At 49.1% G+C, this 20833-nt stretch overlaps 1 protein-coding gene across 5 annotated transcripts in view; it reads right to left on the bottom strand.

Annotated features, from left to right (window-relative positions):
* kat80 (katanin 80) overlaps nt 1–20833 on the bottom strand; it is a 204711-nt gene that overhangs the window by 155877 nt on the left and 28001 nt on the right. Inside the window, exon 1 of one of the 5 annotated variants that reach the window (XM_070531011.1) lies at nt 10218–10421. The exons of 1 other annotated variant lie outside the window; for it this stretch is intronic. In XM_070531011.1, coding sequence (XP_070387112.1) covers nt 10218–10341 — 124 coding nt within the window. In that variant the 5' untranslated portion in view covers nt 10342–10421. Of the gene's footprint in view, nt 1–10217; nt 10422–20833 lie in introns of those variants that run through there. 3 more of the 5 variants (XM_070531010.1, XM_070531012.1, XM_070531013.1) reach the window with 3 other exon arrangements.

The raw sequence follows: 20833 nt of genomic DNA, 5'->3' as shown, positions 1-20833 counted from the left end.
GTGGCCGCTCTATGAACGGTAGAAACGCTGGAAAATTGGTTTGTGTTTTGAGTTTCCGCGTAACAGAATTATGTTTTCTCGCATACTCAAATTACAATCCGACGCTATAATGTCTTTTGGTTGTGTATAAGTCGTACTTCACGATTTTTCTGACATTTTGCCTTGAGAAATTTAATTAATTCTGTAACGTCTTTGCGCTACACGGAGGGCCTGCGTAATAAGAAATTTTTTTTTTTCCGAAATGACGATCGACGTTGGACGCACACGCCGGATTTTCTGCGACACGGGGCCTCTAACGCGATCGCGTTAAAAGGCCGTGAAGACTTCCACGACAATGAGCGTTCGGGGAGGCCGCGTGCGTCGCTGACTACTACAGGAACATCTCAAATTTAGTGCTGCGATGGGACAAATGTCCGAACCGGTGTGGGGACTATATGGAAAAATAGTGTAAGATACGTAGTACGTATATTTGTGACCACTTGTATGTACCTTATTTTGTCTAAAAAAAAATAGGGGCAAATGCTTTCTGATTCGCCCCTCGTATATGCAGTATACGCCCGCGGACACACTTCGCATAATACCCGGTGTAACGCTATATAGCACTGCAGCCGCAAATGTGGAAACAAAAGTTTCACTTATTCGCTAGAACAGCGAAGCAGTGACATCGATATGTAGTATAGCGATCCGCGCAGAAACAGAGGCAATGTTTCGCACAGTATCCGGGGCAGTAAGCATTCCTAGCGAAGCGCGAAAAATCTACGCATCACTCTTAACGTGATATGAGGCTAGAGGCGACCGCCCGGGGCGACAGTATACATTGGCCTGGGCCCGCTCTGAGCCGAGGCCGTCGAACTAATCGCCTCTGAGCCCCAGGCGAACAGTTCAACGGCCTCGCCCTCATATATTAAGTTCGAATTTAGGGACAGCTCGAACCTGTGCAGAGACATGCAATGCAAGATAATTGCCACAACAACGACGTTTGTTCAAATTGCTTTGTAATACTAGTTTATATATATATATATATATATATATATATATATATATATATATATATATATATATATATAAGCTAGTCTAGTAGTCTACTGGACGTCTACCATAGCGCGAAACTACTGCGCGATTGGGTGCATTCGGTACTCAAAGTGTTCATATTACCGGACCAAAGTTATAAGAAGAATAGGAAACCAACCACTACTGCACTACTGGTTCATTTGGAAGTTTCGTTTAGGCAAGTTTCGTTAATACGTAGCACGCAGGGTTTGATGTCCTTGTAGCACACAAAGCCCGAGAAAGTTATGCGTGCTTCTCCGACACTCGCAGCGTCGTCACGTCGACTGGTGTTTTGGTCCTTACTCGGTTGAAGGCTGGTGATAAGTAACTATCTCGAGCAAGGAGAAAGTGAAAAGATGAAAAAAACGGACAAGCAGAATGTATACCTCAAGTTGTTTTCGTCCTGGCCACGTTTTCTTACGCTGTGTGCCCCTTCCATGGATTGAATTGAATCATGGGGTTTTACGTGCCAAAAATTATGAGGCACGCAGTAGTGGGTGGACTCCGGAATAATGTGGACCCCCTGGGGTTCATTAACAATTTCAGTGCGTGCAACAAAAGTATTGTTGAAGTTCCTGCAGGACACCAAGCTCGACGAGCGGCTCTAGCGAGGCAACTGTCTCATGTACATAAGCACTCACCACTTCTCTTATCATCATCATCCATCCCAATACTTTCACTCCCCTTCCCTCTTCTCCAGTGCAGAGTAGCAGACTAGAGCGCACTAGCTCAGGTCGACCTCTCTGTCTTTCCTATCAATAAATTCTATTCATTCATTAACGTGTACCTAAATCTAAGTACACGGGTGTTTTCGCATTTGGCCTCCATCGAAATGCGGTGCTCCTTCCATGACAAGCACTAGTCGGCGAAGCCGAGCAGAAAGAGCTGACGCCCAATTGTACATGAACTCCTGAAGCAAAATAATTAACGCAGTAAGCATCGTTTACATGTTACATGCGAGCAGGTGTCTCATACTGCTATCTGGATAGCGCAGCAAAACACGGACACAACAAGAAACGAAAACGAAGCCCTCACCGCTTGTCTTCGTTTCTTCTTGTATCCGTGTTTTGCTGCGCTATCCAGATACCATTTAATGATGTTCGACCAACAAGCTCATATCGCCGCCGTCGTCTCACATACGTCCTCAAAGAACAACCCTTTATTGACGAATGTTGCCTGGATGCAACATACCAGAAAAAGAAAATCTTTTTTGAGTTTCGGCGTCGAGTCCGAAGTTGCTGGCTAAATGTCATCGGCCAACACTGAACGACAGGCATCAAGCGTCATTCGTTGGCTTAGAGTAGGTACACTGAACGAGGAAAAAGAAGTCTCTCACGCGAGTCGTTTTCTTTTGAAAGCACGGTCAGAGGAGGCAAGCCGATTCAAGATGCCCGGCTGTAGTGGTGTCACACACATTATGTAAAGCAAATGAAATGCACACAGATGGTCCCCATATAACGAGAACTATCAATACAAATTCCAAACGAAGCCATAGATGCCTTGACGTAATGCACACTTTCCAGTTTTCTGCTTGGTGCTCCCCCCCCTCCCCCCCTATTGCTGAATAAGCTTCCGCTAAGTATTTCTTTTTCTTTGACGAGTCTTGCATATTTAGGCCGAAAATAAGCATTTTTTTTTTCGGGCATTTATACGTGCCGTCCTTAAAGTGATAATGTCAGCAACGCGAGACGATATGCAGAGGAAACAACTGCAAATTCGACTGACGCTAACATAGCAATCAGGGCAATAAGCACGGCGGCCAGTCTATCTTTACGGAAAAGTGAGAGGCCGCGTCAGAACTGCGCTATATATATTCGGCAGAATGAATACATTAGGCGTAATTAAAGCATCCACATAACGAGGGCCGCGCGCCCGAGGTGCCCGAATGTCCCGGAATAACAAGGAAAGACCAGCGGCCTCGTGGACGCGTGTGCCCGTCGGCGACGAGCGACCCCCGCGCACTCGGTGAAGCCGACGGGATCGAGACCAGAGTCGAGGAAAACAGACGCACGCGGGCGCGACTGCCGGTCAGCTGCTCCCCTGCGCCGTCGGCGAGGCGCGAACTTGGCCCCGATATTAAAGAGAAGGCCGCGGCGCACCGCCACTAAACCACGGGGTCGGCCGACAGTCGGCCCCGTTCAGGGAATTGGACGCCGCCAATAATTGCGACAGAAGACGGCGAACGAGAGATACCCGTGTCGTCGGGCTCGACCAGACGCCTCTGCACAACGGGCGCGACGAGCTCACCGGGGGCTGCCTCGCGCGCCATCGCCGAAGCAAGACGCCATTCACTGCAGGGGACCCGCAAGGCATTAAACGACGCGCGTCGCCACGCATGGCTTCCCCCTGGCGTGGCCGGTCCTCTCCCCGTCTCAGAAATTGTTTGCTGCCGCCGCCGCCACTGCGGGTCAAGAACCTTGCATCTTTCTGCGCGCTCGACGTTCTTCTGCACGCGTCACGAGTGCCGGAGGGTCCACGCGACGCGCGACCCACCTCATGCGGGGCTTATTACGCGGGTAAAGCGAGCCCTTCAGCTCGTGCACAGTGGTCCTACACGCCGACATAGGCGTTCCAATTTTTATTCGTTCATCATTATATATTCCGGCGACCGCTACAACAGTTTGAACGTCTTGGCTGCATTCACCGCTGTTAGAATTGTAACAGATGCTGCCACGCCGACGCAACAAGGTGAGAACTATACGAGCGGCGCCGCAACGAAGATCCAATCTGCAATAATCTCGGCCACAGGTGACGGTAACGACATAGTAACGATACGTGCGCCAAGAACACGGATAGCAGCAGGGGGCGCTCATGCATTTTGCCGTCCGCATGGGAATGCGGTCGCCGCCGTAGCCGGTAGAGCCTATTTCGTTATCAAAGCCCGTACAGGCGCTGATCTCTTCAGAACGCGTTGCACAACAGAGGAAAGTTGCTGTATTTGACGACCACAGCTACGCACTATTCTGACTTTTATAAACAATAACGGCCGCAGCTGTGCCTACAGAGAAAGATCTTTTCAATATCTTTGACGATAGAATACATCCTTTTTTCTCGGACTTGGACAAGCAGTCGAAGCAGGAGACCCAACGTTCGGCTTATTTTTGTAATTCTAGACAAACAGACGCCAGATTTCGACGTAGAAGCACAGTCACCACGAGGCTGCGCACACGGCAAAGCTTCTTGCAGGCGTTGACAAGTGCTTGCTACCGGAAAATGTTAGAAGCAAACAGGGTGTCCAAAGCATACAATCAATTAATTATTTAGAAAAGCTTGCCGCATCATCAAAGATATGTATGACTAAATTTGACCTCTTTCAGGAAACACCAAATGCCGCATACAAAATGGTTAAAGATGCACATGAAAACAAAGGAGTTAGAACACAGTTCTGCTACTCATTAAAACCGGAAAGCCTGCAGCACCGTCTTATATCCTCTTGCCATGACATCGGCACACCACACAACTTACTGTGGACCTGTCTGGCGAGCGATCAGGCCCAAAAAGCCGTGTTCAATCCATACATCTCTTTGAGACCGAATCGATCCAGGCAGCCAGTCAAAGTTGGTAGACGCTTTCCCTGTTTAGTGACCCAATGTCAACCACGAAAACACTGACGACCCGACATACACACTGAGAGAGAGTAAAAATGTTTATTGCTACACCCAGTCCGGTGCTTGTGGAACACGATTCAGGAACAAATGACCACGAGACCCCTTCCTCAAGTCTCAACGTTCGCCCTTCCCGCCTTTGCGCAGCACAGTCGAAATCTGTACAAAAGTAACGCCCCCCCCCCCCTTAAAAAAAAAAGAATACTTGACCGAAATAATACAACGGTTAAATTGTGGGGCTTCTTACGTGTCAAAAATACGATCTGATGAGAAACACCTTAGTGGGCAACTAGGGAATAATATTGGCCAACTGTGGTTCCTTAATGTGCACTGTGTGCACGTTAACCCCGACCTGAAACATAAGCACCCAAACCTCAGTACACGAGCGTTTTTTTGCAGGATTGAACCCACAACATCGCACTCGGCAGCGCAAAGCCATAGCCACAGAGGTACCGTACCGCCAGCGGATGTAATAAAGATTATATTCCATATTTCATTTCTTTTTGCGCAAATATGACGTTTCTATTCGAATGCTTTAATTTTTCGCGCTTCGCCAGTGGTCTGAGCTGCACTATCGCCACGCGATCGATCGGTCAGCTGTGAACGGTGGTAGAAAGGAATAGATTCGAGCGAAAGAAATTACGCCATTTTGCCGGTCCTCACATCACGTATCACGTTCTGCGGATTCTACAACAATCTCAGGAATAATTCGCGTACATACATACATACATACATACATACATACATACATACATACATACATACATACATACATACATACATACATACATACATACATACATACATACATACATACATACATACATACATACATACATACATACATAACGCGGTGCAAGGTACGATTTTAAGACCTTTTTAATAACCATTCTGTTTTCTCTCTCTCTCTCTCTCTCTCTCTCTCTCTCTCTCTCTCTCTCTCTCTCTCTCTCTTTTCGTTGAACAGAACCTTAGCGGTGCGCATGCACATCGCGGCAGCGTGCATGCCGGAGAAGCAAGCAGCGGCAGGCAAAAACGCGCCGGCGACCGCTCTTGCGTGTCGCACACGAGTGGATCTCTGGGAAGTCCGGGCCGTCACATCCGCCGCGCGACGGCGGCGGCTGTCAATCACGGCGGCCGCGGCGGCAGTGCTGCAACGCTACAGGGGCCATCGACTTCGCCGTTGCATGCAGCGCGCGGCCCAATTAAAAGAATGCGCTGCCGTGAACGCACCGCCAGGCACGTGCGACCCAGCCCGACCACGTGCGCACAAAGGGACTGCAGGGGACGCCGGCTGCTGCGCTTGTCGGAAGAGCGGCAAGATGCAGCAGCGGCAGCCTGACGCGCTCCGGCGGCACCGGCTTCGCCTTCCGCACCCGAACGTCAGCGCAAACCTGGCCAGTTTCATTCGTGCTTTGCTCCGATTTTATGCCTCCGCTTTTACTGCCGACAGCGCGAACAGAGCACGCATACACCTGCGTACTGCGAATAGAAGACGGACAACGCGGAAGTTTTTGCAGGCTCAGTCACCTCAAAGCGACGTTTCAATAAATTATGGCTCTAGGAGAGAAACCCATCCGGAATTTTTAAACATTGGACAACCGCTCGACGGTGGGATCCTCTGCAAACGAGGCTAACAAAGAGCGGGAAATTCTGTTGAATTTGCCGCCCGTCTTGTCATCGTGTTGTGTGTCCCTTTGCTGTATGTCAGAACACGCTCAAACGAACTAGCCCAGCTTCCGGCATTAACGATAGGGAGAAATGAAGCACCATCAACAGACTCGGCTCCTCGAAGTGGAAGCCGCTGCGAAGCACGAGGTCGCGCGATCAAATCCCAGCCGCGGCGGCGATATTTCGATGGGAGCGAAATGCAGAAACGCCCGGGCAACGTGCACCTTGAGTGCACGGTAAATTACCCCAGGTAGTGAAAATTAATCCTTCGTGACGGTGTGCCTCATAATCAGATGGCGGTTTCGGCATGTGAAACCCCAAAATTTATTTTAATTTGTAAATGGAAGCGAGCCTGAACGTGTTCTGTTTCACCTGCAAACACTGTGAACCTGCCCGCCGTAGTCGCCCGCCGCTGCTATTCGTTTGCCGTTTTCGAGTAATTCCATTCGCCTATATATAGTTGAAGGGCAATACAGAAACTCTTCCTGAAAATAACGAAATCCGCGCGTTTGATGTTTCACGTTTTACGAGAAAAAAAAAATCAAGTAGAGACATTAAATGTAGCGGTGAGCTGGGCGTTAGCCTTTTTCGATAAGGTCGAGGTACACCGCCTGAGTCTGTCTATATTTCTCGCGACGCCCCAAAGCCCGATTCGCCGACGTCACTTCTAAGTAGATGCTGACGCTAATTCTGACGCAACCTTGTAAGACTTAGAACTTATGGTCACTTCATAAAGGACAGGAGAGCAAGCTCTGCATTGGCAGTTTACTTTCCGATTAACATCCCAGCATTTCCTTTGTCTCTCTATCTCTCTCTCCTTCTCCTGTATACATGTGTCTTTCTAAGTGCATACATACGAGCGGGCTACACGACTCCATGATCCGCCATAATAGACATCTAGCAGAAATCATGGTGCTTGAAAATATGAAAAATATGTGAATCACGTCACTGAACGAACAAATGCGATGGATTGGTCACGTGAACATGACGTAACATATCTCAGTGAATTACTTTGTAACGCGAACGACACATTTCCTGTCGGCTGCGTACACGCGACGAGGCCCTATTTCTTGCCGTCGAAGATTAATCGAAAGCGTGAAAGAATGCAGCCTCTCTCTTGTGTGTGTATATACATACGCGCTGTGCGGGCGCCCAAATGCGGACTCCTCCTCACTCACTGACCTCAAACGAGGAATACTTCGCTTAAAATTAAACGCTGCCTATAGCACGCGCTCTTTAACTTGCCACGGTCCGGCGATTCCACCGCCGCATTTCCAAGTGGCTGGGAGGAACTATACCTGCATGCCCGCGAGCAAACGAAACGAACACACCACGCTTAAAAAAAAAAAAATTGCTGCAGCTAGATCAAAACTTCCCAGTAATTGAAATAAGTTTATTTCTCACAAACACGTACGCCCATGTACATGCTGTGAAGAGGAAAGTGTGCAAAAAAAAAAAAAAAATGGGGGACGCTTAAGCTTCGCCTTTAAGACTGCAACGCGATAGAATTCAAAGATTCGTGACTGTTTTTCACGCTTCCCGGCCACTGCGTCTTACGTAAGCGTAACGTTTATCGGGAAACGCTTACAGCAGGCGCCGTGAACGAAGGGAAGCTTTCTGGGTAGAAACGAGGCCTCTTGCGTGGGTCGCGGATGCCCGGAGGAGAGCGCCATCTGGATGGTGTTGCAAGGAACCGGGCGCGCCGCTCTATGAATAATAGAAACGCTGGAAAGGGGGGTTTGTGTTTGAGTGTCCGCGTAACAGAATTATGTTTTCTCGTGTATTCAAATTACAAACCTACGCTATCACGTCTGTAGGTTGTTTGTAAGCCGTACTTTACGATTTTTTTTACGCATTTTACTTTGATAAATTCAATTATTTCAGTAACGTCTCTGCGCTACATGGAGGACCTGCGTGGTTGGATATGCGCGGTTCGGAATTTATTTTTCGCTCACAAAACGATCGACGCTGCACGCGTGACCCTTAATGTTATCGCGCTAAAAGCTGCGCTTTGAAACGTAGCTTGACCGGCCCTAGCTTTTTTCATTTTCCCATACGGCAGATCCTTTCGTGTCTGCAATTTCATGCCAAAAACCGCCACGCAGCTGCATTTTATTCTACGTAAAGTAAATAGTTATATATTTCACAAAACAGGCTTGTATCTATGTATCTCGGCACATAACAGTCAGTGCCAACTACATTTGTTTCTATCGGTTCACAAACGCGGCTCAAATCTGAACAAGCCCGTTGAGCTTACTACCGAGCTGACAAATTTAGTCCACTCCACTTATAGCGATCGGTCTGCAGCGATCACGCACTATTTAGTATCGGGTGAAAAACCCAGACCACTGCACGTCCCCCATTCCTCGCAACGGTGCAGCGGCAGCACCTATAAGGCACGGTCTTTTGAACTTGGCATTGACATGGCCGGCGTTTGTATATCTAAATAGTATAGGCAAGACAACGTGCTGGCCTAAGGAAACGTGATTAAGAATAGGGACAAAGAGTGTAGAGTTCCTTACTAGCAGGCAATTCCTAAAACTCCTATAAAGTGGATGAGTGTGGCTTGATGTAGAATGGGCCAGGAGCTTACTTCGTTTGCGAAGTTTAGCTGAGCTGGAGTATGGCACAAGTGATGCGCCAGACAACAATCTGAACCGACGCTACCTAAAGAAAACAGGCAATGAGCGCAAACGTCCGCAATCATTTTGGGTCAGAAAATGCCTTTGAGGCGTATCGGCAATTTAACGTTTCTGCAATTATTATGCAATGCAAAGGTTAGTGAGGAATGAGAAGAGGGCGCAGAACACTTTGCCCCTTTCCAAGAGCACTAGTTTTCAAAAGTACAAGAACAGACTACAGAATTAACAATCAGGGCGGGAAGATCGGCACCTCATGTGACGTTGATCATATCGCATACTGACAAACGAACCGTCGCAGTGAAGTCGCACTAAGACGACCGTTCATATTTTTTTGCTTCCTTTAACTAAACGCCACGGTCACCTTACAGCCGGGATACAAAGAAATTACTTTGATTCGGGCGCGAAATGAATCCATGACTGATCGCGTGTCTTCGCAGGCTGGAACAGCTGGAGGCATTGTCAATCACGGTGCCATTCATTTCAGAAGCAATTAAGGCATGCAGGATAAGAAAAAAAAAAACGACAGGCCAACACAGCATTGATTGACTGATTGATCGATCACTCCAAAGCCATACCTGGGATAATAAGGGCTGGGCCCCTAAATGTATGATATATGAGATTCTTTAACGTCTGTATCCAATGCTCGATACAGGAGACTTTCTGCAATAGGAACCCAGCTGCCGAAGCCGCGAATTGGGCGCAACTGCAGAAACGCCGTACACAACATTTTTACACCTTTTTGGGAGTATAAAGGGTGTTCGGTTGTCGCATGGCTAACACTCACGTGTAAGGGGTAAGATAAAGTTATGGGTGGGAACCACATGACGGCATCTTGTTTGCCGACTTTTCCTTGCAAGTAAAATTTATGACAGCTGTGCCAGGTGACAAACCGTCAAACGCGCAGAAAGTGCAATAAATGAAGTATCATATCTATCCCTGCGAGATTCTCCAGTCATATATTTCTGTTCGCCCAAGGCTGTCAGAATGACTACATAGTTTTCAACTACGTCTTTCGTCACCGCACGTCTAGTTAGAGCTCCGTTATAAAATTTTTGTAAGGCCATAGCGGTAGGGGGTGCTACCCGTGTGACAAGCAGACACCCTTAAGCGCGTAAACATTTTTACAGTGCAGCCACTGAGCCACCTCGGGCTAGCGAGAACGTGCACCCGGCGAGACAGACGAAAGGCGTCGCGAAGGCGGAGCAAATCGAGGGAGCGGAACGTGCTGCACACAGGGGCGCGTGCTCACCGACGCCGACGCAGTAGGAGGTGGTCTCGAGCTGGAGCCAGGGCAGCGGCCGGCCGCCGGCCAGCTGGCTCCCGAGCGGGGCCATGGGCACAGGCGGGAACGCAGCCACGAGGCCCGTCGTCATCGGGCTCACGGGGGACCGGCCATCGATTCACCGCAAAGCACAGGCGGTCACTGAGCACCTGACGACCACGAGGGCCCACACGGCGACACGCCGCCGCCGTAACAACCGCCACAGCGCCACCTGAACAGCGGCGGCGATCGAAGCTCGTCGCGAAGAGGCACAGAACGCGACCGAGAGCATTGCTAAGGCACGCCCAGCGCACACGTCATTTTACGAGGCCCTTCAGTGCGCGGCTCGGGTGGGCAGCGCAGGCTATAATTAGAAGGAGGGGCGCCAGATCTCCTTCTCGTAAAATCCTCCGAGTCCTAATGCTTATCGTAACACCTAAAAGAGGAGAGAAATTATTGCTGAGTGGTGTCAAAAAGAAACCGTAATACCTGCAAGACGCAGGACCGGAGCCACTCGTTACCATGTAGACAACGATCTGCCCATTGTTTCAAACTCTTTCGAGGGTCAGCGAATATTTAGACCTTTGCTGACCTTTGAGGAAACAATGAAATGTTCAGTGAGCTCAAATATTTGAAGGCAGAAGTTATTTTCCTAAATTGCATAAAGAAAATATCTGCCCTTTCTATACAAAAACGTCAGAGTCTACGCGCACTTATCAAGCTACAAAGACAAAAATGCGGCCTCGTCGCCATAGTAACTGCAAACGCTAAGCTGGCTGTGAATCGCGCGATAACATAACGAACGTCAAAAACTGAATGTGTGCATAAACAAACGAAGGCCGCCAGCTCAATTCAGAGTGACCCTACCCAATGCCTGACTGCGCGCGAACTGCTTGAACCAGTCCTGCGGATGCGGAGCATTTCAAGCGAGATACGACGGCAACATTAACACACAAAAAAAAAATTATTTCTTCTAGCGCAGCCGCGCGAAGGGGAATAGTCTCAATACATCGGTCGAACAAGCGCACGTAGGCTGTATACCATTTTATTCAGCGCAGTTGAGACGCAACCAGGGGCGGAAAGAAGCTTCAGGACAGGAAAGAGCGTGTCTTGAGTCTGTGTCTTGAGGCGGCGTTGGTGAGGTCTTGTTTTCACAAAATGCAGTAAAGCTTTAACTGTGAGGTTGCACGGCTACGATCAGCCGGATACCCTTGTTCTATCAAGGTTGCAGTAGCGGAAACCCTCCTTCAAAAATTGAAGGGTAAGCGGAAAGCCAAGCCGGCAGTGGAAAAAAAGGCCGCGTGTTGTTCTGTACATGCATAAAGTGGCCCACAATTTAAAGAAGTTGGCCAGCAGGTACAAAGTACCTATTCTTTTTTTTTTTCTGCTCCAGCGAAGCTTGGTGGACTGTTCCACGCATCTCAGACCCGCAGAAACTGAACCTTTGTGGTAAAAATCATACAAGGCCGTATGTTACTTGCGCGGTCGGTGTGGTAATTGAAATAGCACTTTATTGCGGCAGGGTGTATATCGGCCAGACAGGCCGATGCATCAACTATAAAGCAAGAGAGCACGAGCTGTCTGTCAAGAATGAGATTAATGCACATTCACCTATGCACTGCGATTCCTGCACGAGTGAGACAGATCTTTTCCATATTCACATTCTTGGTAAAATCAAAGATTCCCCTGACACGGAAATTAACGGAGGCCTATTTCATCAACATGAAACGTGACGTCTGTGTCAGCGATACATCTGTGGCTTTGGGTAGCACTGAACGACAGTTTCTGCACTGTATGATTGGATAGCGATGGCAAACTGAGTATTGTGCGCATGCGTACGTGCGCACACGAGTACCTTCTTCAATAAATATGATCCCATCTGCTTTCAATAAAATAGTTGCAAGTGCCGCTCTTTCCTGACCTAAAGCTTTTTTGCGCACCTGGTTGCATCCTAACTTCGCGGAATAAGATGAACCAACTAGCCCAGCAACAAGTACTGATAGGTTGTACCATCTGATTACAGTATGCATGGCTGAGATGTTGTTGTTGTGGCGAAGCTGTTAAGGGTTACTTTCCCCACTATCGTGTCTGCGTGTAGAAAAAAGTCCCGAAGATAGAGCAATGCCGGGCCGACCCGCAGCGGAGGTGCAGTGCGCCATTATTACACAGCTTCGCTGGTCATCCTTCACAGAGTGGAAGGGCACCGAGTTTTTTTCTTTTTCTTTTTGGAGCATCTGTGGTCTCTCAGAACGTTTGCTCGCGACTGTACACATATGCTTCATCAACTACTGTCCCGAGTTGTGAAAAATGGGTGATATTAGATAAAATATTACTTTCGCTGGTCTAACTCATAGCAACGGGGGACACACTACATTTACAAGAAATGCTGATACATTTCTTAAGAACATTTCACTAAATGACTAATTACAAGCTTTAGCGCACATATTGCTATTGCGTATGTGAAACGGGTCAGTGAAAAACTTGTCCACATCGTAGGAAGGAAGCTTGACGATATTACCGGTTTTGAGATATCCATACCCGAAATAAGCTACGGAATATGTTTGTTTTGAACTGCATTCCACATAGGCTAAGAAAGGCGCTGTGGGAGAAAAAAAAAATGCTGTTTCGCCCAAAGGGCGTCGAAAATGATAGCAAGGTTAACCGCTGCTGTCGAGCGCCTCGGACGGTGATCAAATACGCGGGCACTAGCATGACTTGCATAGCACTGCTTTACGGGAATAGTTAGCGATCGCTTTGAACGTCCCTCTGGTTGCTCGCTAAGCTGACCGGTATCAAATTACACAGCTTATACCTCAAACGTTACACCAACGCCATTTTCGCACCCACAGCGGACCCGGGCACCTAAGGGCGCAAAGCGGAATGGCGGACGCGCCCAGCGGCGAGTCGGCAGACAGAACCCAGCTCTGCAGTTCGACCAGGCGCTGATCGCAACCATGGTGAGAAAAAGAGGGGCGGGGGGACTTAATTGCGGACGAACGCTATTGTTAAGATGTGCTACCAGTATCCAGCACAGTCTAGTCCGTAGAAGCTCGTCGTAGGCGTTCCGACGCCCTAAGCAAGAAAGGCTAACTGGCGGCGCCAGCAAAGGGGCTCGCACAACAATGAGAAACGATAACAGAAGGAGGTGCCGGCAACGACGATAGCAGGGCACGTGGGGATATGCCACACAGCAGGGAGTTGCACTCTCGTCCGGAGTTCTGCTTGTTTCACAATAGAGGCAGCTTGCTCAGCTGGCCGGCTCTTATCAGCCAGGAAGTCTCCACCTTCAAAGCAAGGCTCTCATTTGTGGGGTTTCTGGTTATCCATACACTAGTTTTCTTTTTTTTTTCCCCCAACTATACACAGACGCGCAACACCGAGCGAGCAGTCGTATTCATGTTTTTCACGGAACAAGAGACAAGAACGGGCAAAGTGCATCGCACAGAATAAAAGGCCATTAATCTGAAACGAACACGGTGGCATCACGAAAGGAAACGCGTTACACTTGCTTCTACAACACACGTGGTTATTAACACGAGCCTGTTTTACGACCAGAGGCTCAATTCTGGACGTACAAAATGGCGCTGATGCCCCGATCAGCAGCTTTCGTAACGTGACGTAAACGACGTTTCGCATAACAAAATGAAATCGAGGCATTGAACCTAACGTTCTCGATAAAGCAAAACAGTTTTCCTCCTCAGCAAAAATAAAGCAGTTAGCGCAAAACGTACGATTATGCCGTCGAAAACGCCTCTCGTTTCCGTCGCCCGATTCATTAGCCAGGATTCGTGTTTCCGAGAAACTGAATGTGTCATCGCATATCGGCGCCATGCGCCCGCTTTCTACACTGCGACAGCATACGCGACCCATAGAGCTTCATACAATAATTACTAGAGGGAACATTGGCTCTAGGGTCTACGGGAGCTGCAATGGGGGCGGTTCAGGCAGCATGGGAATTATGGAAAGTACACGGATTTACCCACTAAACTTCGTCTTGCTGGCTTCAAACGGCTTCCTGACTTTGTAAACTCCATTTCAACAAATTACTGCGCAATACTTCATTGAATGAACATTATTAAAATTGTCCGAGGCAGGATTCGAACACAGGACCTCTAGCACAGACGCCCGATATTGAAACCATTACGCCACGGACCCATGGTTATGCAGAACCACTGAATTACCAGCAATTATGCATGCTTGAGGAGTCTTACTACCCTCTGCATTAAAAAAGAATAAATTGTTTTCAAATTTAGGCCAATTCAGGCCCTGACAAATCTTAAAGAACGAAGCCACACAAGTACGTACGTACATTTCTTTCTATAAATTAACGAGCCGCTGTTGTCATAACCCCTGATGATGTGAGAAGCCGTTAATCTTGATTACAATACGAACGCAGCAGTGAAAAGTGCAAAAAGTTGCAGAATGTTTCTAATGTACAACTAATATTATTTCAAATAAACTGTTTTTTTATTATTATTATTAAAAGTGATGGCCCAAAACACAAATGCCAGCACACCCCGAGAGCGATAAAAGTGCTATGAGCACGCGTTATGGACAAATATTTTCATGGTCCCTAACGACGGGGAAAATGTGGCGATACACGTGCTTCCCGGCGCCATTGGATATGTCTGCTCATTAGCATGTTTCACGTGGCTGGTCGCACCACAAATTATGGCGGAAAACCTCTGCAATGGCGGCCCAGCACAAGGTACCCAATGTCAAATTAACGTTTATGAAATGGCCCTTCCTATGACGTTCATCGCGAGGTATTTTGTTAGCCAATCAACAAGCTGACATGGCGGCTATCTTGGATCGCCACAACATATTCGAGAAATTGAAGATGCATCGCGCGGACTTGTGCACGCTTAAAGACACATGACCTCATGGCAGCCAATCATAGAGCCAACATGGCGGATAATGGCGGCCGTGCAGCCATGCGCGTTGAGAATAGAGCCTCAGCGCACAGTCACACTGTTGAGAAGGGGCACTGCGACCGGAAGTCCAAGTGGACAGATTGTAAAGTCGGACAGGTCTTCTTCACTGTTGACGCTGCCCAGGGTCAATCAAGCCAGATGCCCGGCCGACCCCGGGCAAGCAACGACCCTGCTGCGCACACGAAAAGCGCAAGCCGGTCAGGCACGAAGCACCGTAAAGAAAAGTACCCCCACACCGAAAAAAAAAAGGGGGGGGGGACCAGTGAGGGCCATGATGCAATAAAAACACTCGCGCCGCGGGCTAAAGCGCCCTGCGCCGTATCTGGGACGTCCCTTTCATCGTCGGCATGCCTCGAGTGTATAGCAGAAACTTTCGCGAGAGCTGTCGACAGCTGGAAGTACATGGTCGCGCTCTTGATGCGCCCCGTGCGACGAAACACCGTTATCTCGAGCGCAGCACAAAGCTAATGCGCCGACGTCGTACAATCGCCGGTATAAGGCGTTCCCCGCGCCAAACAACTGGCAGTATACGTGGACAAAGCCCGTCCGCCTCATTCAAGGGGCATAACACGCCGGCGGAAAACAGTCCAGGGTATACGCAAGTGTTCGCACGCGCGAGGCAAGTCGTATGAAGGCCGACTCTCGCCGCAGAGCGCTAAACACCTGAACGCAACAACTGGCGCGGCACAAAGCGGCGCGCACCTCAGTGCGCGCAAAAACAACGCAGACTTCAGCATCCTGTCCTGGAGAGCAGCAAGCGTTCCGGTCGACACGTGGGCGCTCCGCACGAACTGCGGATCACGAGGAGTCTCGCAGAAACCTCATATCATTATCTGCAACATGCAGTACACAAACTGCGCGAGCTAGTTTCAATGAGCATTGGACTCCTGCAAACGTTTCATATGTCAGAATAACGAGGACTCCACCTTGCACAACAATGCGAAAGGATAGAAAACTCGTACTGTCGGTATAATGAAGGTTCGGATGGCTTAACGTGCTAACTTGGACTAGTTGGTATACCTGTCAGAAGAAGATGAGTAACAGCGCTGGACAACGGGACGTGACTGAAGCAGACGAAAGACGGTTTGAAATTCAGCGCTTCGTCTGCCTCAGTCACGTCCCGTTGTGCCGCGCTGTTACTCGATTTCTTCGAATGCCTTACGTTTCGGTGACATAGACGTCGATGATTTGGCTGCAACACACACACACACCGGAGCCGACGCAGCACGAAGTGCATAAGTTGTTATATAAGGTAGCTATAGTGCCGTACAGTACGTGCAAGGGCGGTGTTAGTAGTAGAGTTTCGATTTACAATTTAACCGCCATGCTATGAGGGATACTGCAGCATACGTCTCCTATGGACTCATGCAAACGTTCAAGCACGATCCGAAACTGACTTCGCTGCTATGTTTTTTTGTTTTGTTTTGTTTTTCCTCCTACTTCTTTGCCTTCTGAAACAAAGATGTCACGGTCAGGGACTAAAGTGAAAGTCGTATTTCAAGCGAACATTTAGCTCTGGGGCCATTACATAAAGTAGTAACGCTAGAATAGAACAAAATCGGCTATATCTAAATTATAATTGATTTGACATTACTTGCATTTGGCCCAACTACACGTTATCATCATCTGACTCGGACTGCACTATGCACTTGCCTCGTTTGACGGCATCCGTTCTGAATAACCGAACACCTTGTCTCGCATAAGATTGCAGACTTGCGACTCAAACAAGACACTTGAAACGAAGGTGCCTGTCTATGATACAAAGAGAAAACAATTATATGGCAGACAAAGGCGAGGCGGCCACGTGTACACGGGTGCATTAATTCTTTGCTCCAAATAAAGCTCAGTGCATTTATCCTTATTAGACAGACCCTCTACATGTTCCAAGCGATTCTAAAGCAACCAATAAGCAAAGCGCTCATCTCACCGACGATTATACGCCGCTGTGTCACGAAAAATGTTGCGCATTCACGTGGTGAAAAGCTGCTAACAGAGGGCGGTTCAGTACTGCTGCGTCGGCGTAAAGAGACGGCGGTTATGTCACGTCGCGCGGCACAGTATTTGCCTGTCAAAACTTTCAACGAACAGAAGGCGCGGCGCAATCCCCGTCACACGAAAGGGTAGAAGCTCTGGGCCGAGCCAGGGGTGGTGATAAACGGCGGGGCCCACCGCAAAGCCGCCCGCTGCAGCCCATAGCCTCGGCGAGGGCTTCCCGTTATGGCTGACGCACGGCGACCTTGGCACCAGCGCCAATGCCACACGCACCTCGGCAACGTCACCGGCGCTGGCCCATGGGCTTCGGAGAACGTGCACCCACGCAGCCGTACACCTACCCTGCTCCGCCTGGGAGACGAGTTCGGTGAAGTGTTTTTCCACGCATGTGTCCCGCAGCGGACGCTCCCCGCAATACGGAGAGCCGACCACAGCAACGGAATGTGGCGCGGCCGATGAAAACGTCCATTCTCGGAGGGAGCTCATTTGAACGAGCTCGCGACCAGACAGATGGGGCCGCTCACGCACATCGCCAGCTGCGCGCTCACGCCGCCCCGTATACGCATCCGCCCGAAGCGCGAACCGAAACGATTCCGCGTTCGATCCAACGCCGTATACGGCAGCGACGTCCAACGAATTTCCAAGAGGTTCCATCAGATTTGTTCCAACAGTCGCAGCAGCGACGAGTCCGATCGTCGGATGGCTTCTACGCAAGCGTGTTTCTCATTTTAATATGCCGCTCTTGACACTATTTATGACCGCGCATGACGTTCGTGTACGGGGACTGAAAGTGCGAGAGCGCGTCTTTGAACTTTCGCAGCGCTCGGGTGAAACACCACCCGTTAGTAGCTGCAGGTGACAGTTCAAGATTATTCTTAACCCTGATCCGATATAGTGCCTCTCGTAGGTTGAATATGCAGAATTCGTAAAGATCGACTATGGCACATGCATGGTACAATTCCAGTCCTTGAGCTGGATTACTCAAAGAAGCGGATATTACTTGCGCGAGAAATTGAAATGTAGTATCAACTAATTAAAAAATGTTGCTCATTATATTTTTTGGCTAATTACTTTACGGCAGATATTGCAATTTACGAACTGTAGCCGGTGAGGTGAGCTCGCAAGGCATACACTTGAAACTGGTGTCATCCTGAAAATTCGTTCTAACATACTCATTCCCAAAGTGTGCGACCAAATACACTGGCGGCCCAGTTATTATCGTGCTTCAATGCATAAGAGAGTACTGTTGAAAAAAGTAAGTGGAACAGTGCATTTTTACCGCAAGTTTGACGGCGTGCATATCAAAACCCGTGCCACACTCAGAATTTTTTCCAAGTGAATATGCTTTACAAACTTACCAGCTGCAATTCGTGATTGGCAATAAGTACCATAAGGTAATTAGTTAATTCAAATAATCACTAATTATGTTTTAAGTATTTCGATTAATTGTGCAAGTATAGTCAACCTCTTCGAGCAATCCAGTTCAAGGATTAGAACTGTGCTATCTTCCAAAGGTAATTTTTAGAAGTCTGTGATGTATGAAAAAAAAAAAAGGAGAAAAGAAAGTAATATGTTACGCTGCGACGCGAAACTCTGCTAGCGTGAAAAACACAATTTCACTTCCCTCGAGTGAAGGTCAGACTTGGATCGTTCTTGTCGCTTTGTTGGCATGCATTTGCCGTAGCATTAATGCGGGACTTGACTTCGCACCAAGAGCAGCAATTTATAATACGTACTCCACGACTCTCTCCCTCTCTATCTCTCTTTCTCTTGCTCTCGAACGAAGACTGCTACCATTAACATGGACGCATAATGAAGTGTTGCCACTTTTGAAGCGTACTGCAGGTAGTTACGTTAAATATTTCACGTCCGATCACTGTCTGCCGGTGTGCCAGGCGCCCTCCGTCCCCAACCACTAACAACCTCTGAAGAAGCAATGACAGATGCAGAGACAACGTTGGAGATTGCAACACTGCTACAGCACACTGGTCATTACACATGAAAAGAAATATCGGTGTTTATCTACGCGTTGAAAACAAAACTACAATGGAAGCCCGCACGGAGCGTGCAGCTATATGACCAGAGAAGCCTTTCTCTTCCGCGTCTATTAAGTGCCGCGCGCAAAACAGTTCACGTTGGTAACAGTGAAACAAGGGCGTCGCGAAAAATACGCGTGGGAGCCGCAGAGACGTCGATTCGCGGAAGCATCGCTCGGCGCTGCCAACTCTGATATCGCTAAGCGAGACAGCAGCCGTCGCTTAAGTGGACGATGCTCTTGAAACGAGGAAATAATGCAGGCATTATTCCGAACAAAGGCTGCGAATGACGAGGTTTATTATCACTGCACGTGCGCAGCCGCGATTCAGGAAGGGCCGACGACCGGAATAGATCAATATTCCGCCGCGCCGTTTAGGGCGAAGCAGCGTTCAGAGAAATACTTCAAGCGGGACAAAAGCGACGATCACACAGAAGACGAACAAGAAACGAAAAAAAAACGAGACCGCAAAGGCAACACATCCCTTGATCACAGGTACACGCTCATTGCGACCCACTTCCCGGAAGTATAATTTGCAGCTCCGCATGACGGGACAGCGTGGACGAGGCAAACGAAAAAGAAGAAACCGCGACCGTCCAGTGCTCGCCATGCTGGGCGCGCGTGCTTCGTTTGGGACAATCGCGGCCGCCGCCGCCGACGCCCAGCGCGCCCACACGGGGGCCCGCGCCCACGGCAGGCATTCCGCGGCGCCCACCGCGTCATCGAGTCACCGCCGGTGGCCCCCGCCGCGTGCGCGCGCCCGCCCGAAGGCCGAACATGCGCTCCCCCCCCCCCCCCCCCGCTGCTGGCGTCTCATTAGAGGAGCGCTGACCGATCGCGAACAGCGCGCACGGAGGCTGCTCGTCCACACCGCCGCGGTACTCTCGGCCGAAAAAATAATGGATGGATGGATGGATGGCGGCTATACCCTTTGTAACGGGCGGCGGCTGGCGCCACCTAGGCTTTTGCTCCCCCCTCCTATTTTATTATTATTCTTTTTTTTTCCCAACCTAGTTTTTACTCCCCTCCCCCCCCCCAAGATAACTATCTAAAACAGTAGAGGAAACATTTTGTCCCCGATTTATGTTATTATCTATCCCTTGACTTCCTCCACCAATCCTCTAGCCTCCCCTTCGTTACTGCCACTCTTTTCTCATCTATTTGCCCTCGTTCCCCGGGAAAACCTAATGCCCCTTCCATATCTGCCTCTGTTCCCTCTGCCTGGGTCGGGCGAAGGGCTGTGCATCTCAGCACTATATGTTCAGTGGTCTCCATTTCTGCTCCGCAAGCTGCGCACCGAAGGTCCACGTCTTCAAATTTATCCCTGTATGTTTTCGTCCTCAAAACCCCCGTCCTAGCCTCGAATAATAGTGAGCTGCCCCGCGAGTTATCAAATAAGAGCTCTCTCTTAATCTCCTGTTTTTGTGACCTATACATTGATAGCGATGGCTTTCCGAGCATTCTTTCTTCCCACATTTTTCTTTCCGTCTCCTTCACCTCCTTTCCCACACTAGAACCACTTTGGATCCCCTCCCTCGGCTGTAGGTATCTATTCCTCAGCTGGGCCTCGCGCGACCGCTGTTGCCTGCATTCACGAGGATGCGACCGATCGGGGGTTCCACGCGGCACCGCACGCCATCTTT

Source organism: Dermacentor albipictus, chromosome 1 (genome assembly GCF_038994185.2).
Source record: "Dermacentor albipictus isolate Rhodes 1998 colony chromosome 1, USDA_Dalb.pri_finalv2, whole genome shotgun sequence".
Classification (NCBI taxonomy): Eukaryota; Metazoa; Arthropoda; class Arachnida; order Ixodida; family Ixodidae; genus Dermacentor; species Dermacentor albipictus.
Note: the sequence above shows the minus strand (reverse complement) of the source record. Positions and strands in the feature narration are given on the sequence as shown.